Source organism: Pongo abelii, chromosome 11 (assembly GCF_028885655.2).
Source record: "Pongo abelii isolate AG06213 chromosome 11, NHGRI_mPonAbe1-v2.0_pri, whole genome shotgun sequence".
Classification (NCBI taxonomy): Eukaryota; Metazoa; Chordata; class Mammalia; order Primates; family Hominidae; genus Pongo; species Pongo abelii.
This window is the reverse complement of record NC_071996.2, coordinates 46,752,501-46,772,573: the sequence shown is the minus strand read 5'-3', so window position 1 is coordinate 46,772,573 and position 20,073 is coordinate 46,752,501. Positions and strand designations below refer to the sequence as shown.

General features: G+C 36.9%; 1 protein-coding gene across 5 annotated transcripts in view; it reads left to right on the top strand.

Annotated features, from left to right (window-relative positions):
* The window catches only part of ZEB2 (zinc finger E-box binding homeobox 2), a 132,110-nt gene that overhangs the window by 108,101 nt on the left and 3,936 nt on the right, over window positions 1-20,073 (top strand). For all 5 annotated transcript variants that reach the window (XM_024242882.3, XM_024242885.3, XM_024242877.3 and 2 more), the window contains 5 exon segments: window positions 6,962-7,150; window positions 7,856-8,070; window positions 10,683-10,791; window positions 11,722-13,691; window positions 15,397-15,577. In XM_024242882.3, the coding sequence (XP_024098650.1) occupies window positions 6,962-7,150; window positions 7,856-8,070; window positions 10,683-10,791; window positions 11,722-13,691; window positions 15,397-15,577 (2,664 nt within the window).

Sequence of the window (20,073 nt, the reverse complement as noted above, 5' to 3'; positions counted from 1 at the left end):
GAGTTCTTAAATTGGACAAGGGTCAGAATTTTGTGAAAGACTTGTTAAAACATAGATTGCTGGTTCCATAGGTTTGGATGGGCCCCAATAATTTGCATTTCAAGCAAGCTCCCAGATAATACGGATGCCACTGACTTTTGAAAATCACTGACTGTCCTGAGCATTCTCAGGTTTCACGTGTCTCTACATAAAGCATAAGAAAAGAGCATTGAATTGCTGGGCAAAATCACCTTACTTCATCAACTCCTCTAAAATATAATAAACTAGTCTATCTTTTTGGTAATATAGAAATTCCAAATTTTTAGGTTACACAGTAATGTGAAAGACAAGTGCATATTGTCTATCTTGGGAATTTTTTTTAAAGTAATGGACTCTATCATTCTGCGCCAATACACAGCAATCAAAATTGCCTGAGTGTTAGCAGTCTCTACGTCTTGATATTCAAAATCCCCTAATGTAAGATCTCCTGCTGTTTAGGGAGATATTTGATACTGCAGACTACTACAGATTTCCATGCCTTGTCCACTCTTCACCTTGCTCTCCTGAAGCTCTTTACATGAGAAACTCTCATTGGCATCTGAACATGTGTTCCCTGGAGAAAGCCATGTTCAGAGCAGGGGTGGAGAGAGCGGCCAAGATGCTGTACTAATTCCCAGGAAGAGCAGAAAACTTTTCTGTTGCTCTTGACGACCTGGCTTTATCCATGCCTCTGTACCAGTTGGAGGCTCTGCAAGGCCGCCCATGTAGCTGTGTAATGAGAAAAAGATCATCCTCTTCCCTCACGGTTGTTTTTAGGTATCTAGTGCCAATATGTCTTTTGGAAGCCTTCTGCAAAAATGCATACATGCATTTTTAATGATGAAAAGCTTACATTTATTAATTAGTCAACTTTAAACAAAGTAGCCATGAGAATCTATAGACCTCAACAAATGCTGAATACGTGCTTCCTTAAACTAAAAAACTCAATACAAATGACTACATTCAAAATAATTTTCGTGTTTTCTTATCATCTGAGATGTTAACAAAAAGGCTGTTTTTCAAAAAGATGATAAATACAGTTACCTAGATTTGTAATTGCTTCTTCAGTTCCCTTTGCCTTTCATAGTGAAGTAAGCAAAAGCCAGATTATATGATAAATACATAATTTATGTTACATACATTACATTACACTGGGGAAGCGTGTGTGTGTGTGTATATATATATATGAGATGCCCTATTATACATATATATATATTTACATGTCTGTATATTGCAGAATCACAACTATTATGTGTATATATCTCCAAACGGGTGAATCACAGAAGTAGGAAAAAAAATTAACCACTCATGTCCTCATTTCCAAGAACACTGGCACTAGTAGGCACTCAATAAACAGTTATTAAACAAAGGGATGGATGGATGATTCTACTCAGTTTTTTACATATACTTGCTGCAACTCCTCTGTACCTTCCAAGATATTTTCTTTTTAAAAAAAATTATTTATTCATTTTGATGTTTACTTAAATGGCTTAACATAATATTCAATTTTTTTCAATTTTTTATGAAAATTAAAAGCATGCAGGACACTAAAACAGTGATAATAGAGTACCTGCTTTCCACTGTGAACACAGGCTTGTTACAAATAAAGAAAATAAATGCCAAAGGGAAACAGAAAATGATAAAGAATAAGTATCCGGTCTGTATTTCACTACCTGTACACCCTAAGCAAAGCCCACTTTTAAGTATCTTTGAGAAAGTATTCTAAAGCAACTTGATTATGGGGGCTGACTAATTTGGGGACCAATATTTCTCTTTTATTTAGATTTCTGTTAACATCACTTGATTTTTAGGCAATAATTTTTAAGGCCAGTCTATATTGATGTTTATTATTATCTGTCTAAAAAATCAATATCTATCTAACACAGCCATAAAGATATTTATAAAAGTGTCATTAATAAGCAACGTTAGTAAGAGTGGCCAACATATTGCCAAGAGAACTGAGGCTTTCCTGACAAAAAGGGACCTGAAAATTCACCCTGACAATCTAACAATATTAAAATACACATGGTCATGAGGAAACATTTTTAATTAACATTCTTTTTTTTTTTTTTTTTTGAGACAGGGGTCTCACTCTGTCACTCAGGCTGGAGTGCAGTGGTGCGATCACAGCTCTCTGCAGCCTCAACCTCCCAAGCTCAAGCGCTTCTGCTACCTCTGCCTCCCCAGTAGCAGGAACCTGTGCACAGGCATGCACCACCATGCCTGGCTAATTCTTTTACTTTCTATAGAGACAAGATTTGTTGCCCAAGCTAGATATTCTTTTTTTGGATAGAGAAAAGGTAATCTAACCTTAGAGAAGATTGAGACGTATTTGCAAGACATCAGGGTAAATTTTAGGACTAAATGCAAAATCTCTGGAGAAGGTATGGGAAGAAATTACTTGAGGCTTCTTGTGAATTTTTGTTATGGTTTGATCATAAATACCATGCAAATATCTTTTGTCAGTGTGTTTTGGCAGTTCTTCCAAAGAGACCAGGGAGTGAAGAGGATTACAGAAAGAAGGAAAATGAGGTTGATTTTACACTAGAAAAATGCAGTGAAGAATTCTACAACCTTTCAGCTACTTTTCTACCTCATTCTTGTATCCAGTACACATTATTGCATAATCTTTGTAAAAACAAACATACAAACTTTCAGATACAATCAAAACTTCATGCTTCCCAACAATTCTGAGAGTAACCAAAATTGAATCCCATCATTTGTCCTAGTATTATAACTGTTAGGGTGATTTTAATTTTAAGAGACTGAAACACAACATACCTTCAAGCAGAAAAGGAAGTTTCTTGGCTCACAGAATTTAAGGAAGGTGGTCAACAGAACCACTGCAAGGTGCACCTCGGCCTCAGGAACAAGAAGAGCTAGAAATGAACTGTCAGAACATGCAATCTTGTCTGCTTTTCTCTGTATGTCTGCTTTATTCTCTTTTCATAAATCTTCTTTTTCTAGATGAAAAATAACAATTCCTTCATTCTACATTTTATAGCTACAGTCACTTGGCAGAAAAAAAAAAACTGCCTTGATGCTTTTTCTGGAACAAAGTCCTAAAATTATAGGGAAGGGATTTATTGAATTTAATTGGATCTATTGGCTACCCTGGACCAATCAACAAGTTGGCCTGGAGAAGAGAGGACTGAGATTGGCTCACCTGAGCAACAGAGATCAATTGTGGCTAGGGGAGCAGGATCACATGGTAACACAGCAGCTCCTTGGGCACCATAAGGCTTGGCAATCAGGAAATGGAGAAGCATTCCTAGGACAAGGTGAATGTTGAAGTACTGGGCAGAAAAACTGTATATTACTAGCACCTATTGCACCTCAGGGAAAAACTACATTAGATTCATGCTGGTGATACCTAGTTTCTGGGAGATTCAACTCTAGCCCACTTAAGTGACCCCAGGTATATGAGATATATAAACAACAGCATATCTATACAGCATGAAGAAATATCCAGATGGAGCAAATGGATTTAAATGATTGAGTGCCATCTTCTTCATGAAACCCTTTTTGAATACTTCTCTGAGCCCTATCAAACTCTTGCAAGTATTTATGACCACTACTACACAATTTATCAAATAATTATTCTACAGTTGCCTGAATATTAGGTCTAAGTCCCTAGCTCAGCTGCAGGTATCTTATTTTATGCTTCCTTTTACCAAAAGACCTCTACACCAACATTAGTGTTAAGGACATAATTTATTCCACATTCATCTCATAAATGATTCTTGAGAGCCTACTAATTTCTAGGCAATATATTCAATGCCCAGGATACAAAGATGATCAAAGATGAATCCTTAAAGAGAGCGCATGATTTGATGTCTTTTGTCCCCATCACACTTGACATAGAAATCTAGCATAGTCAAATTTGATCTAGCAATTGAATTACCTCTCCAAACAACAGTAGTGTATCTAGATGCAGTTTTGTTTGCCTATCCAGAAAAATCAGAATTTTCCTCCCTTTTAAGCCAAAAGGCTATTAATGCAAATCCAATTGAATTTGCATATGATTACATTTCTGATGGAAACATTCATATGCAAATGAAAATTCATGCAAAGATAGCCAGATCATTCAAATAGTTGCTGAAATATCAAGATAAAATTAGGATATTAAATGTACGTCCAACTATGTTTACTAGGTTACACTAAGGTCATCAAGTAGGACAATATTCTCAAAAAACTTAAACCATGTCTTAACCCTTGACATAAACCATTGACAACCCTCAAGTAGATACGAATTCAGAAAGGAGCTATTACATTACTTTCTGCTGTCATAGTACTGAAAAAGAAGTCAGTCACTGATAAAATCAGTGAAGTTACTCTAAAGACATTCGTCATGGCTCCACCATTTTGCCCCTTTTATCTTTTCTTCCCATCAAAAGTAAAAGGTGATTTTTTTTATAGAGCTGATGTTATTTTGATGATCCAAAACAATGAGCAAATACTTTATGCAAGTTGACAGTTTCTACATGCTCCATAGGGGCTCAGTGATGCAAGTTAAATGACATCATCACAGTCACCACCAATAAGTATCCATTGGAAAGCATCCATGACATTGTGCATACAGCAAGAGGAAAATGATCTTATCTAAAGCCCATATTCTTTATTAAGTCCAGCTAATAACAGATTTAAGCAAAATTTCAAGGTATAAAATCTTTACTACTGTACATTCCAAATCTATTTTTGAGGGAAATACAGTCTTGGAATAGACCGTTGTTCTTGTTAAACTTATTAGAAGTTACAGAGGCAAAAAAGAAAGGTTTGAGATCACAGCATTCAGGATTACTGGCGCTTAGTTTAGTGGTCCACAAAGTGTAATTCTCCCACTTCGTTTTATTTGGTCCCATATATTTGTTTATAGTTTCAAGTCTTTTTAGAATTCTAGTGTTCTTTGCTTTGATGAATGTCACCTACAATCCATCAAATTTGGAAAGTCTAAACCTGAGGGAGGTACCTTAGCATCTCCCAACCTGACAAACCGAATTCTTTCCCAAATGAATCTGAGGAATTTTATATCTTAGCTATTTCTCAAATCCAGACACTTCCTTCATCTCCATCATCAATTCCTTAACAGTATCTTTTGCCTGGCCTAGGACAGGAAACTCCTAACTGGATTCCCAGGACCTACTTTTCTCTTTCTCCAATCCCTATCATACTATAGCCAATGATGTCATCTAAAAATGCAAATAATCATAGTTTCATCCAGCCATCTTCCTTGCTTAATACTCTTCAATAGCTTCCTGCTTCTTTTAGAGTAAAAGCCCAAATCCTTAAATAAGCTCTTACCTGCTGCATGGTCTGGCTACCACCTTACTCTCCACCCTTACATCACGCGGTTACCCTTTCACCCTCTACACTCCAGCACTGTCCTTTTTTTCAACATCCTGAGATGTCCCATGCTTGTTTCAGTCACCACATTGCACATGCTGCTCTTCTCCAGCTTCTACAGTTAGTTAACTTCATGCTTCTTCAGTTAAGACCTTCCTGATCTTCTAGCTGCCATCAGGTTCCTCTATTACTTTTTTTATACCACCATGTAAGTTTCTTTCATAATGCTTATCTGAGTTTGTAATGATGTGTTTACTTTGGAGATAATATCAGTTGTATTAATCTCTCTCATGGCTTCCCGAAGGATGAGCCTAGATCTGTTTTTTGCTCACCAGAGCATGACATGATGCCTATCACACACTAGGCATTCAGTAAATACTTGTTGAATTAATGGATGGTTCCACTTTCTATTCTCCTCATCAAAAATCCAAGTTCATAATCATGAAAGCAAAAAAAAATTGCCTGGCTTGCTTGCGCGTCACCCTGCCACAGTTGCCAAAGAGAATTAGTATGTCAAATACTACAATATTGTTTAAGGTAGAGGAGACAAGGTGAAGAATCTCATGGCACCAAGGTTAACTGCTTTCAGAAACTATGATAATAGGATTCCACCATTAATTGTACCAGCAAAGCACTTTTTTCACCTACTTAGGATAAAGAATAATATAACAGCTACTCTCCCAACTTTATGTTAGCATAAAAATATTATTTAGGATATCTAAGCCACAACTTATTTCAGAAACACATCTAGAGGTTTCAAATATACAAAATCTTATGACACAAGTTGCTAAAATTGAGTTACAACTGTTATTCATTTCACAGGAATAGAGTCATAATTACAAAAGTTAAAGTCACATCAGAATCACACACCAGTTTCTTAACTCCCTCTGTTACTTTTTATTTTATTTCTATCAGCTGTGAGCTTAATTTTATTTTCAGCAGCTTTAAAATACTGAACTAAAGATTAAAATTATAGGGAAAGATAAAATGCCACATTCTGGTGATTTTTTTTAACAAAGTTACATTATTATCTGTCTAGGAATATCTTTCCTTTTGCATCTGTCTCAGACTATGTAGTCCTGGCTGTTTGTGACATTCAGAGGGTGGAGGGTTAAAAGCTTATATTTAGCAACAGGATGTATCTGTGGTTAGGGACGCTCAGTCTAGTGGACAATGAAAAATTAAATATACCTTTCTTAAAAGAAAATGAAATTTCAGATAGACTGTTAAAATAGCCTTAATCTTATATTATCTTCAATGTTTATGGATCTTAGAATGCAGTTGTTGGCTTTTTAAAAAAAATTTTATGAAAAACATGTTAAATTTCTTTCATTCTTTGTAAGTTATACAGACTAATATTCCAGGAAGAAAAATAAAATAAAATGTGCTTATTTAACTTGAAGGAAAGTGCCCGCCTTCTTGCATATTTGCAAGAATAAGCATTTAGTCAATAATCGGTCATCTTCAACACTTCTTACAAATAAACTAGATTTTGTAGTCTATTGCAAGTCAGCATTTCTCACTGGCTATGATGGAGATGGACTTGGGATCCTAGGAAGAAGGCCCGGAAACGACATTTCTTCTCCTTTTATGATTTCAGTGAAGAATGCAAATTGCACATCAGATTTTGAGGAATACTTTGCCAAAAGAAAACTGGAGGAACGCGATGGTCATGCAGTCAGCATCGAGGAGTACCTTCAGCGCAGTGACACAGCCATTATTTACCCAGAAGCCCCTGAGGAGCTGTCTCGCCTTGGCACGCCAGAGGCCAATGGGCAAGAAGAAAATGGTGAGGCTGTAAATCATTTTTAGCCACTACACTGACCTCTGCAGCTGTTACAATTACAAATGCACTACATGCCTGGGTGTTTACCTTAAAATTTGAAGAACAGCTGCAGAGGCATGGAATTTCATGAGCAAAGATTAGAACTGTAATTTTAGGGTATTGTGAAATTTTTTTGTCAGCAAATTTGTGTCATTTGTACATCCAATAAAGAACAAGAACAATTAGAGCCCATTTCTAAGAGATAAAAATATCTAAATGTATTCCTATCTTTCTGAAATATTTTACTTTTGAGGAAAAAAAAAGTTGAGACCGACACTCCCTCACCTTTTGTTCTTCTCCACCGACACCTGAAACGCCCCTTCACACTGTGAGTTCCTGAGTAGTCTGTGGCTACAGGTTTCATAGGAACTGTCAGTCACCTAAAGAGAATTTCCTCATTTATCAGCTGTTTAAGTCCCCCCCCCGCAAAAAAAAAAAAAAACCTGAAGTAATTAATTAATTTTCGAGCACAGTGTGAGCTGATTCCGACAAGTCTGTCCTGGCCATGCGAGGGGACTGGTGTGCGAGGGGGCCGGGCGCAATGATGGCACTCTGTGGAGCAGATTGCAGTGATTCCTGTCATACCATCCCGGGCAGTCAGCCCATTAGCTGCCATTGATTTACTGACCTTTTGGCCCGTTTCTCTCTCTGTCTGTCTCTCGGCTACAGACCTGCCACCTGGAACTCCAGATGCTTTTGCCCAACTGCTGACCTGCCCCTACTGCGACCGGGGCTACAAGCGCTTGACATCACTGAAGGAGCACATCAAGTACCGCCACGAGAAGAATGAAGAGAACTTTTCCTGCCCTCTCTGTAGCTACACGTTTGCCTACCGCACCCAGCTCGAGCGGCATATGGTGACGCACAAGCCAGGGACAGATCAGGTGGGGGGATGGTTTTAAGTGATTTCTTTCTATAATAACCCCTTAGAGAAACGATATTGCTTTGATTGGCAATCATTATTAATTTTTCATGGCATTTTGAAGATGCAGATCTTTTAATGGTAATAGCTTTAATTGAGGTCTAAATGATTTTTTGATGGTCTCTTCTAATATGATTTAATAGTCTTATGTTCACGATCGAATGAGTGTGTTAATTTCTAATTTAGAAATTTTATTTGCACTTTAACTTGACTTTAGTTTCATTTTTATGTTCCACAAAAAGTGAATGAAATTGTAGCATTTTAATTATACATTATTAAACATCTCAGCAATTTTAATTCCATTTTTCACCTCGCTTTACTTAGAAATTTTCTTTTCATATAGGATCTAAGTCATAGAAAAAGAAGTGTGTATTTCTTTCATTTTTCATATGACACCTTCAATTACTTAGAGTATTTGTATAAGCTGCTACTAGTTTATGAAATCTAATTAAGTGTTTTAAGGAAAATCAAAAAGGCATATGTTATCTGTGTATATATATTTATATATATAAAATAAATTGGATTAGTACTAAAACATTGGATGTACATTAAAAATGATCCCTTCTTAATATACATATTTGTAGCTAAATGTTAAAATTACTCCCTCTTTTTGCTTGTCTCAAAAATAAAAACTCTGTCTTCAACAGTTAAGTATAGCTTCTTAAATCTTTAAAACAACTGAATAGGATTGATTCACAGTGTTCCTTAAGTGTTACAGCAAAACTCCTCTTTCCCCCTGGGAGGATTGACTCTGCAAATTGATATTATGATATGTTTGCATGGACAGAAGTGGTGTGTCTTAAGTCACAATAACTGGCCCTACAGATCCGGAATCACTTAAGTCTTGACACCATGTCTGTTTTTAAAATTATTGAACACGATATTGTATTCAAAATTCTTAGTTTTTCCTTATACCCTTCATTTTCTTTGAATAAGGAAAATGAGAATAAGCAAACACAGTCAATAATGGTGATAATACTAGATTATGGAATTTTACTATTTTAGGAGAACAGCTCATATAAATTATTCCACTTATATCTGATTGAGCTTGTCACCTGAATGCTTTTCAAAGATGAGTTATAAAAAATATGCTTGCATAGTTGCACTTATGTAACAGTTTATCTCCCCTTGCTTATATGCACAAAAACTCTAGAAAAAAAAAAGTGCCTAGATATTTATCTAGCATAACCGCTTTAAATTTCACATGCAGAAGTGTGATTGTGTTGGCGCATTATGAATGGTAGCTTTGGTGTTGAAAAGTCCCCTCATTTGCTCATGGCATTTACAATTAGTAAATTAAAATGATTGTATCATATTAACAGTGGCACAACTAAAGTTTATAGTAGTCCTCTGAGGGCTGTGGGGGGAGACAAAGCAGCTGTTGCTGTTTGTTTATGCAACTCAGCAACATATGAGCGCTGGTCCCTCAATGGCGCTCGGCGGGCTGGGCTCTGCTTGATCTTTGAAGGTTGCTGCTGTTTGAACAAACCTCCCTGTGTCCCATGTAACACCATCTGTCTCACTAGGAATGTGGGAAGATTCAGCACACCCTAGCAGTTGTCATACCGTTTCTGTGCTGTCTTTTTGCAAAAGGCTTTTGTGTCATTGCTGCTAGAAAAAGGCTGACCTCCTACCTTGAGCATCCAGAGTGGATGACTGCATTTTTTTTTTCCAGAATTCTAAGTCACACTGCTTTTTTCCCCTTGCTCAAAAAGGTCAGCTGTGTTTGATTATATCTTTGCTGCTTTTAACTTGTCTTTTCAGCAAACTTTTTTTTCCTTTTTTGTCCCTACTCCCTAGCACACTACTAAAAAGGAAAATGAAAAGTCGTTGAAGTCTTTCCTACTGGCCTGTGATAAAACTGCTCAAGCAGCTATAACCCAAGATGTTGTCTCTTACGTTTGATAATGAATCAAATCTGATAGGCAACACCTCAGGAAAAACTGGGCTTATATTTGCTACTAACACAATGAATAGGATATTTAAACATGCTCATCATGTAATGAAATATTTATAGTCAAGGTTTTTTTGTTTGTGTGTTTTTGGTTTCAGATTGGGTTTTTTTTTTTTTCTTTTTTAAATTTTAGATTGCTTCAGTATAAGATACACTTTTATGCTGATACAAAAAAAATGATAACTTTTGTTGTGTGGGGGTGGTTTTTTTTGAGACTATTCAGAATTTTCAGGAAAATATTTTTTTCTTGACAGAATTGTCACATTCTAGCAGAGAATGTTCACATTTTAGAATTTGTGGTAAACGTGAAAAACAACAAATATCTTTACAGTTATACTTCCTCGTCCCCAAAGGTTCAAAGAAACATTTTGGAAAAGATACTACAGAAATAATTCTAAAGCAAGTGTTGGATGTGCATGTGAAAGCACTTTTTTTTATTTGTTCCAATTTTATTACCAACATTATCACTTTTATTGCAACTCTGAAGACTGAGCAGATAAATAAGCATGCACTCAAACCTTTTGGCCTGTCTGAAAAATAGAGGCCTTTTAAAAATATTCGTAACAAATTTTCTTTGTTCCTCCTGCACAAAACTGATGTCAGTCTTTCTCCTTTTATAGCACCAAATGCTAACCCAAGGAGCAGGTAATCGCAAGTTCAAATGCACAGAGTGTGGCAAGGCCTTCAAATATAAACACCATCTGAAAGAACACCTGCGAATTCACAGTGGTGAGTAGCAGAGGTGCTGGAGCTCGCATTTGCATTTTATTAATTAGGGGAGTTTTAAAAGATTGTTTAAAATTCACACAGTCCTATTTGTAGCTTTTTGGAACTATCCATTTATTTCATCAACTCTGTGTGCCTGATTTGTCTTCATGAGACTTATGGTACAACCAGTAGCACTGTCTTATAAAAAGAAGCAGAATGCTTACACGTCTTAAAATTTACAAATGCTTTGATTTATTAGAAAATCTAGAGGCTCCTTTTTGTCCTTTTAAAACCGCTTCTCCAGAATAAATATTTTTCACCTGAGGAAACTCAACTGGCAAATTCTGAAGGATATTAATTTTTGAGACCTAACCATGAAAAAAAAGGGTGAAGAATTTTGGATAAGAGCTATGTATGATAAATACTCCCTGATTCCTGAGGGCCGTGGATCACAGAACAGAATCCTACCACTGAGATTTCCTCTTTATAACTAGTTTGATAGCTCTGCCAAGCATTTTATTACCAAATTGGATGCTATTCAAAGGACTAGTTGGATTGGTAGAATCAATGGAATCTCCACAAAGTTGATTAAAGCCATGGCTACACTTCCCGTTAAATACTGTGACATCTTTATTGTGCTATTGACCACACATTAATCTTGACACTCTGTTTAAATAGGAGGCTGCCGATGGCAAGACAAGATTTGGGATCTCAGCTGAAAAAGGCATAGATAGCCCTTACCTTCCACTGTGAACATCTTGAATTATGTCCTCCCAGGGTAGATAAAGCTCAGAAACGGTTATGGTCACATAATTCTATTCTAAGTACCTAGAATGTAGAGGTACCCCATTGTGTTCCTTTCATTTGGTTTCACAGATTCTTGTCTTGGTAGACAACTGCAATTGTTACCTAATCAAGGAAATGTAACGGTAATTTTAATTATCATTTTAGGTGAAAAACCTTACGAGTGCCCAAACTGCAAGAAACGTTTCTCCCATTCTGGTTCCTACAGTTCGCACATCAGCAGCAAGAAATGTATTGGTTTAATCTCTGTAAATGGCCGAATGAGAAACAATATCAAGACGGGTTCTTCCCCTAATTCTGTTTCTTCTTCTCCTACTAATTCAGCCATTACCCAGTTAAGAAACAAGTTGGAGAATGGAAAACCACTTAGTATGTCTGAACAGACAGGCTTACTTAAAATTAAAACAGAACCACTAGACTTCAATGACTATAAAGTTCTTATGGCTACACACGGGTTTAGTGGCACTAGTCCCTTTATGAATGGTGGACTTGGAGCCACCAGCCCTTTGGGAGTTCATCCATCTGCTCAGAGTCCAATGCAGCACTTAGGTGTAGGGATGGAAGCCCCTTTACTTGGGTTTCCCACCATGAATAGTAATTTAAGTGAGGTACAAAAGGTTCTACAGATTGTGGACAATACTGTTTCCAGGCAAAAAATGGACTGCAAGGCTGAAGAAATTTCAAAGTTGAAAGGTTATCACATGAAGGATCCATGCTCTCAACCTGAGGAACAAGGAGTTACTTCTCCTAATATTCCGCCTGTCGGTCTTCCGGTAGTGAGTCATAATGGTGCCACTAAAAGTATTATTGACTATACGTTAGAAAAAGTCAATGAAGCCAAAGCTTGCCTCCAGAGCTTGACTACTGACTCAAGGAGACAGATCAGTAATATAAAGAAAGAGAAGCTACGTACTTTAATAGATTTGGTCACCGATGACAAAATGATTGAGAACCACAACATATCCACTCCATTTTCATGCCAGTTCTGTAAAGAAAGTTTTCCTGGCCCCATCCCTTTGCATCAGCATGAACGTTACCTTTGTAAGATGAATGAAGAGATCAAGGCGGTCCTGCAGCCTCATGAAAACATAGTCCCCAACAAAGCCGGAGTTTTTGTTGATAATAAAGCCCTCCTCTTGTCATCTGTACTTTCTGAGAAAGGAATGACAAGCCCCATCAACCCATACAAGGACCACATGTCTGTACTCAAAGCATACTATGCTATGAACATGGAGCCCAACTCCGATGAACTGCTGAAAATTTCCATTGCTGTGGGCCTTCCTCAGGAATTTGTGAAGGAATGGTTTGAACAACGAAAAGTCTACCAGTACTCAAATTCCAGGTCCCCATCCCTGGAAAGAAGCTCCAAGCCGTTAGCTCCCAACAGTAACCCTCCCACAAAAGACTCTTTATTACCCAGGTCTCCCGTAAAACCTATGGACTCCATAACATCACCATCTATAGCAGAACTCCACAACAGTGTTACGAATTGTGATCCTCCTCTCAGGCTAACAAAACCTTCCCATTTTACCAATATTAAACCAGTTGAAAAATTGGACCACTCCAGGAGTAATACTCCTTCTCCCTTAAATCTTTCCTCCACATCTTCTAAAAACTCCCACAGTAGTTCATACACTCCAAACAGCTTCTCTTCTGAGGAGCTCCAGGCTGAGCCTTTAGACCTGTCATTACCAAAACAAATGAAAGAACCCAAAAGTATTATAGCCACAAAGAACAAAACAAAAGCTAGTAGCATCAGTTTAGATCATAACAGTGTTTCTTCCTCATCTGAAAACTCAGATGAGCCTCTGAACTTGACTTTTATCAAGAAGGAATTTTCAAATTCAAATAATCTGGACAACAAAAGCACTAACCCAGTGTTCGGCATGAACCCATTTAGTGCCAAACCTTTATACACAGCTCTTCCACCTCAAAGCGCATTTCCCCCTGCTACTTTCATGCCACCAGTCCAGACCAGTATTCCTGGGCTACGACCATACCCAGGACTGGATCAGATGAGCTTCCTACCACATATGGCCTACACCTACCCAACTGGAGCAGCTACTTTTGCTGATATGCAGCAAAGGAGAAAGTACCAGCGGAAACAAGGATTTCAGGTAAAGAGACAAATGTTTTTCTGCTCTGAAGAAAAGAGATGGCAATTATTTTGATTATGTGCATGTAGGAAAAGAAAATCTTAGTGAAAAAACTCAGCAGAAACAGAAGAGTTTGCTTTAACATGAACCTAAAACCGTCAGTGGGCTAGAAAAATGGATGAAACAGTGGATCACTGTACTCTAAGCACATTTGCTTTAAAAACAAAAAGGATAAAGAAGAAATGAATATTTATTTTGAGATTTATTTAGATGGACTCATCTGCTTTTAGAATTAAACATTGGTCACAATATTTGGTAGGACTTACCTAGGTGCTAGAAGTTAAAGTTTATAACCGTCATGTGCTTTTAAAGATGTGCACAGGACAGGTGTGATGGCTCATGCCTGTAATCCCAGCACTTTGGGAGGCCAACGAGGGTGGATCACTTGAGGTCAGGAGTTTGAGACCAGCCTGGCCAACATGGTAAAACACCATCTGTCCTAAAAATACAAAAATTAGCTGGGTGTAGTGGTGGGTGCCTGTAATCCCAGCTACTTGAAAGGCTGAGGCAGAAGAATCGCTTGAACCCAGGAGGCTGAGGTTGCATTGAGCAGAGATCGTGCCACAGCACTCCAGCCTGAGAGACAGAGCAAGACTCTGTCTTAAATAAATAAATAAATAAATATAAAGATGTGCACAACTTGCAATAATGTATATACACATTTTAATAGGTACTTTTGTTTTACAGAGAGTGGTTTATTTTGAAGAGTATTTTTTAAAATGTCTTCCATATTTCACATGACCTCTTACCAAATCTTCAAAGTAGTTAATAATTATGCTTCATCAAATAGGAAAGCAGTTATATTTTAACATTATGCAGCACATAATCTTTGTTTGCAAAATAGGAGCATAAGTAGCAGTGCACCTCTGTAACAGCTGTTCCAGTATTCCAATTTACAGTACATCTGCCCTCTTTGTAAATGTATTTAAGCCTATTTAATCTTCTCTAATATTAATTAGTGCATAGTCTAAGAAAACTGAACTGTGGGCTAGCAAATGGAAATGTATGTTATCATGCAAGTTTGCACTCCTTTGGATCAAGACAAAATAAATATCAAGAAATTTAATAATTTACTGATCCACATTCATTATTGTTCAATGCTGAAGGCTGTTTTAACATAGAACATTGATAAAAAGTGTTATTAATATTCCCTATTTCAAATTAGAAAATTAAATATAAAAATATAGCTTGAGGCCTTTAGTTGGTAGACATACATTTAAATAGATTGCATAATAATAACATTTTGTACCTAAATATAAAATTCAATTAAAATCGGGTTTCTACAGCTACAGATCATTTCTAAAGTTAAGCATACTGGAAAATACACAAATTTCAATGTTAAATTTTCACTTATGGGTATTTCTTGGTATAAAGGAAATGAAGGATTTTAGCAAAATTTGTTTCTCTCACCTTCAGAGTTGACCATTTCCTGTCCTTGAAAAACAGTGAGATATACCTTCCAGGGCAGAGAAGTTTATATTTTTGTTGCATATATTGTTGCATATACTGCATATTGAGACCTCATATATTCATGGAAAAAAAATTGTTTAACTAGATCAATTAGTAGCAAGCACTTTTGAGGTTCTCCAAATGTCAGCCTATGTGAAGTTGTTTGGTGTGAGCACAAAGAGAAGCCACTGTATTGAACTGTGTGATTCTATCGCAGGGAGAATTGCTTGATGGAGCACAAGACTACATGTCAGGCCTAGATGACATGACAGACTCCGACTCCTGTCTGTCTCGCAAGAAGATCAAGAAGACAGAGAGTGGCATGTATGCATGTGACTTATGTGACAAGACATTCCAGAAAAGCAGTTCCCTTCTGCGACATAAATACGAACACACAGGTATGAGTGACTTTGCCTAGCTGGTTAGAGCTCCCCGTCCTGCTGTACATTTCATAATATTTAATGAGCACACTTGTGCAACATAAGATGTAACATATGCTGATACCTTCAACAAGGAAGAAATAATGCTTTTGCCGAGCTCAGTAGGACTTTTTTGTTGCCTGTTTATTGGATCATTCATGTCTTTATGAGTGTGCTTGTCTTAATATCTTTCCAGTTATTCCGTAAACCAAATTTAGAAATTATGTCAAAGGGACAGTCAGATGACCAGGGCAATGAAATGGCATGACACAGCCAGTTATTGAAAATATCTTCAAATTCTTAAGTTTCAAAGCTTAAGATGAACCTATATATGTAAAAATCTAATAAGAAATTCAGACAGTAATACATTAGTTTCATCATCCAAAACACCAAGAAAGCCATAATTTAGGGGTAATTTTGTTTGTTTTTTTAATTTGCCACATTTTGAAAGAACTAAAAGCATTAGTGTCATAAAAGAAAAGTAATAGACCAGATGAGCTACTTGAAACCACCTATATTTGGAAGATTGAAATAAAACTTTCTAAATTTTAATTAGTATATTTCCAATTCATGCATTACTAATTAGGAACAATTACAAAGAGTTGACAAGAAAACAGCCTAATTCTTCACTATGAGTAGAGAGATAGTGGGTTAATTTTTGAAAAGAAAGATGAAGTACCATATGTAATTTAATATTACTTCCCACAATCCAAGATCTGCAGCTCTATGGTTGAGCTCCACTTGTGTTTCCTCCCTGGCTCCATCCCCACCTCCCTGAACAATAAGGTAGCTGAACCTCATCCCTACCCCTAGCCCATCTCCAATTCTTCTCCACTGGAAATCTGGCATGCTCTATTAGCCCTGGATGGGGGAGAAAAAAGTGTAGGATCTCAATCAAAATATTGGCAAGAGGGAACCAAAAAATAGGGGAGTATAGGAAAACAACTCATTCTAAACCAGGAAGTCTAGTATCAAACATTTCAATACGGAGGAAAAAAACCTGACACTTTGGGGGGAAAGCTTTTTGGGGGGAAAGTGATGATGAGGCACAAAAGAAAAAGAAAGAAGACAGAAAAGGGAATATGAGCCAGGCGCAGCAGCTCATGCCTGTAATCCCAGCACTTTGAGAGACCAAGGCAAGAAGACTGCTTGAGCCCAAGAGTTTGAGACCAGCCTGCGCAACATAGCGAGACCTTGACTCTACAAAATATTTTTTAAAAATTAGCTGGACGTGGTAGCTCAAGCCTATAGTCCCAACTACTTGGGAGGCTGAGGTAGGAGGATGGCTTGAGCCCAAGAGGTCGAGGCTGCAGTGAGCGGTGATTGTGCCACTGCACCTCAGCCTGAGCAACAGAGTGAGACACTATCTCAAAAAAAAAAAAAAAAAAAAAGGCAAAGGGAAGGTGAATACTTCCTGTCATATTTTGACTGCCTAGATACATGGCACTCTTTTCTGTCACTGAAAACTGTCCTTGGGAAGTACTTGTACTCATCATCAGCTATTATTCCTCACTGGGCATATGCTGGAGGCAGCGCAAGTGACCAGCATCAGCCTGATAGTGTGGGGAGGGTTTTTGTGAAGAGAACAAGGTTGATAAATAACAGGGTTCTTACTCCAACCAATACAGTTTTCTTTTTCTTTAGCTGTCTGATATTCATTGTTATTATTTTAAAAGTTTAATGATACCTTAAAGACAACCCAATCTAAATCCAAACAGCTTTTATACTTGTGTTATATAATTCAATGTTTGAAACATCAAAATTTTCTTTTAGCATAGATATTTTCTTTAGTACAAAGTGCTACTTAAGCATTTACAAAGTAAAGATATTTTCATACCTAAATTTTACTTTAATTTTAATATTTTAATCAACCTTAAATGTATTTTGTATTCCATTATTCAGCTACAATAGGCACATCACTGAAGGCATCTTTCCCTCTCTGATTGGTTTTATTATATGACCATATGCAAACTCTATCATTTACTACACGGTGAGTGTACAACTTTTATTTTAGTGAGGGCTATCATACACATTGACATCCAGTCAATACATTTACTTCTTATAAATTAGAGTATTGTAACCTTCATAGGTCTGTAGATAGTTGAGAGGCCCAAAAGTTGACAAACACAAATATGCATAATTTATTTGAAAAATAAACTTCAGGCCTGAAGCGGTGCCTCCCGCCTGTAATCCCAGCACTTTTGGAGGCAGAGGCAGGTGGATCACCTGAGAACGGGAGTTCGAGACCAGCCTGACCAACATGGAGAAACCCCGTCTCTACTAAAAATACAAAATTAGCTGGGTGTGGTGGTGCATGCCTGTAATCCCAGCTACTCGGGAGGCTGAGGCAGGAGAATCACTTGAACCCAGGAGGCAGAGGTTGCAGTGAGCCAAGATAAGGCCACTGCACTCCAGCCTGGCCGACAGTGTGAGACTCCGTCTCAAATAACTAAATAAATAAATAAACAAACAAACTTTATTTTTTAAAGTAAAAATAAAATATTCTGCTCCTTCAAGATGTGAGAGCTGCTGCCTCGAAACATTGCCTAGCAACAAGATGGTAATCATTCAATGGTTTCTCTAAACTTGTGATTAATTATCTTCCTGTTGGCTTTCCAACTTGTCAAGTTTCCAGCATGTTAACTTTTTGGTCACTTGACCAAACATCTCATGACATTACTACTGTCAGTGTATTAGGTTCTATTCAAATCAAGTTCTTCATGGATTTTCTATTGATGTGATGTATGTGGAAATTCAGTCCATGTTCCTATCCCAATTGAACCTGTGGGATAGTTTCTATCCCACTAGCCTTTCATTTGTTTACATTAAGCACTAGTAATATTTTGAGAATGCACTTAGATGAAAATTATAAGTGAGAACTGTCTTGGGACTGATTGATTCTAAGGTTGGGAAATAAAATTGAATCATCATTTCATTATGCATTGATTATGAATGTGTCCTTGGTAAAGTGTGTTTGTGATGTCTGTCTACAATTTTACATACAGAATCGTTTAACTTAAGAAGGAAATTATGAGCTATTTATTCTTGGGACCCAGTGCTTTTTTTGCCTCAATTTATTTCCTAGGCAGATACCAAAGTCATCATGCTTCGTTTTTCTTACCAATGGCCTATTGCTTGCTTGCTTTTCCTGGGACTGGGACAGAGGAGGGAAACACTATGTAAATGTTGACTTCAACAGAATTAATTGTCACAAACAAGGACTGTGAAATTAAAAACTCTGAAACTCCTGTTAGGCACTGTCAAGAACTCGTTTGTATTCTAAAATTTAAATCTGACCTTTATTGAGTGCTTTCTCTGTTGAGACGTCATGGTAGGTGCTTTTGAAACCCACCTTATTTAGAAAAGTAATACAAATGTTTCTACTTTTGAGTAGATAAGTCTAAGTTTTAAATAAATTTACCAGTCAATCTTGTTTCTCAGTTATATGGTAATTTTTTTCATACCACAAACCTTTCATTTATTATTAAGTTCAGTTACCATTCTAGCTGTCAGGTGAATCACAAATTTAGATATTAGAGAAAATATTTACCCTAAGAAAGTTTGATTCACTCAGTATCAATTTGGCTGTTCTGAATCTTGGTCATGTGGAAATTTAATTCTAGGACATCTTGATTTGAATCAGGTAAACCAATAAAACAAGTTAAAAAGAGATGAATGTCCAAGTCAGTTACTATTTAAATTGAATTTATTAAATGCTTACCACTGAAACTTCTGGAGATCAGTAGACTATTTAGTGTAAGGTATATGTCAAAACTCTCACCTGCTCCCAGATTCTATCCTTTGCATGATATCATAACATTTTATTTTTTCAGTTTGTCAATTCATAATGCAGGATTAATATATGCCTATTATAAGCATACTGTTTATTATCAAATGAGTTCTCTGAAAATTGAATGTCTATAACCAAGGCATATCTCTAAGACAGACTGCAGTTTAGTGAGCATGCCCGAAGTGTTGCTAACAGGCCTTGAAACCTATAACAGAGGATGCTTGCTCTCTCTGGACACTGCTCTGTGTTTTGTTGCTTTGGAAAAGAAAGCCATATCAACTGTAATGTTCATTCAAAATTATTCATACAGTCTCTTCCAGAAGTTACCTAAGTAGTTGACCTTTTTGTGCTCCTGAGCTGATGAGACACTAAGTAGTTGACCTTTTTGTGCTCCTGAGCTGATGAGACATTAGTATCCAAAAGAGGCTGTAGGACAGTTTGCCCATACACGCTGTAGCAACTAGAGCATCAAGAAAATTTTCATCTACAATTTCTCTTCTCTCTATTCAGATTTATTACTTCCATGTACTCTGCTCCTGCTGCATGCATCCTCCTTAGAACTTGAGAAATTATTGAACATGTATTAATGAATAAGAATAAAATGATCTAACATTAACTGAGTGCCTACTATGTGCAATCCTTGTACTAAATGCTTTATATAAGTTGTCTTCCTTATTCTTTATGC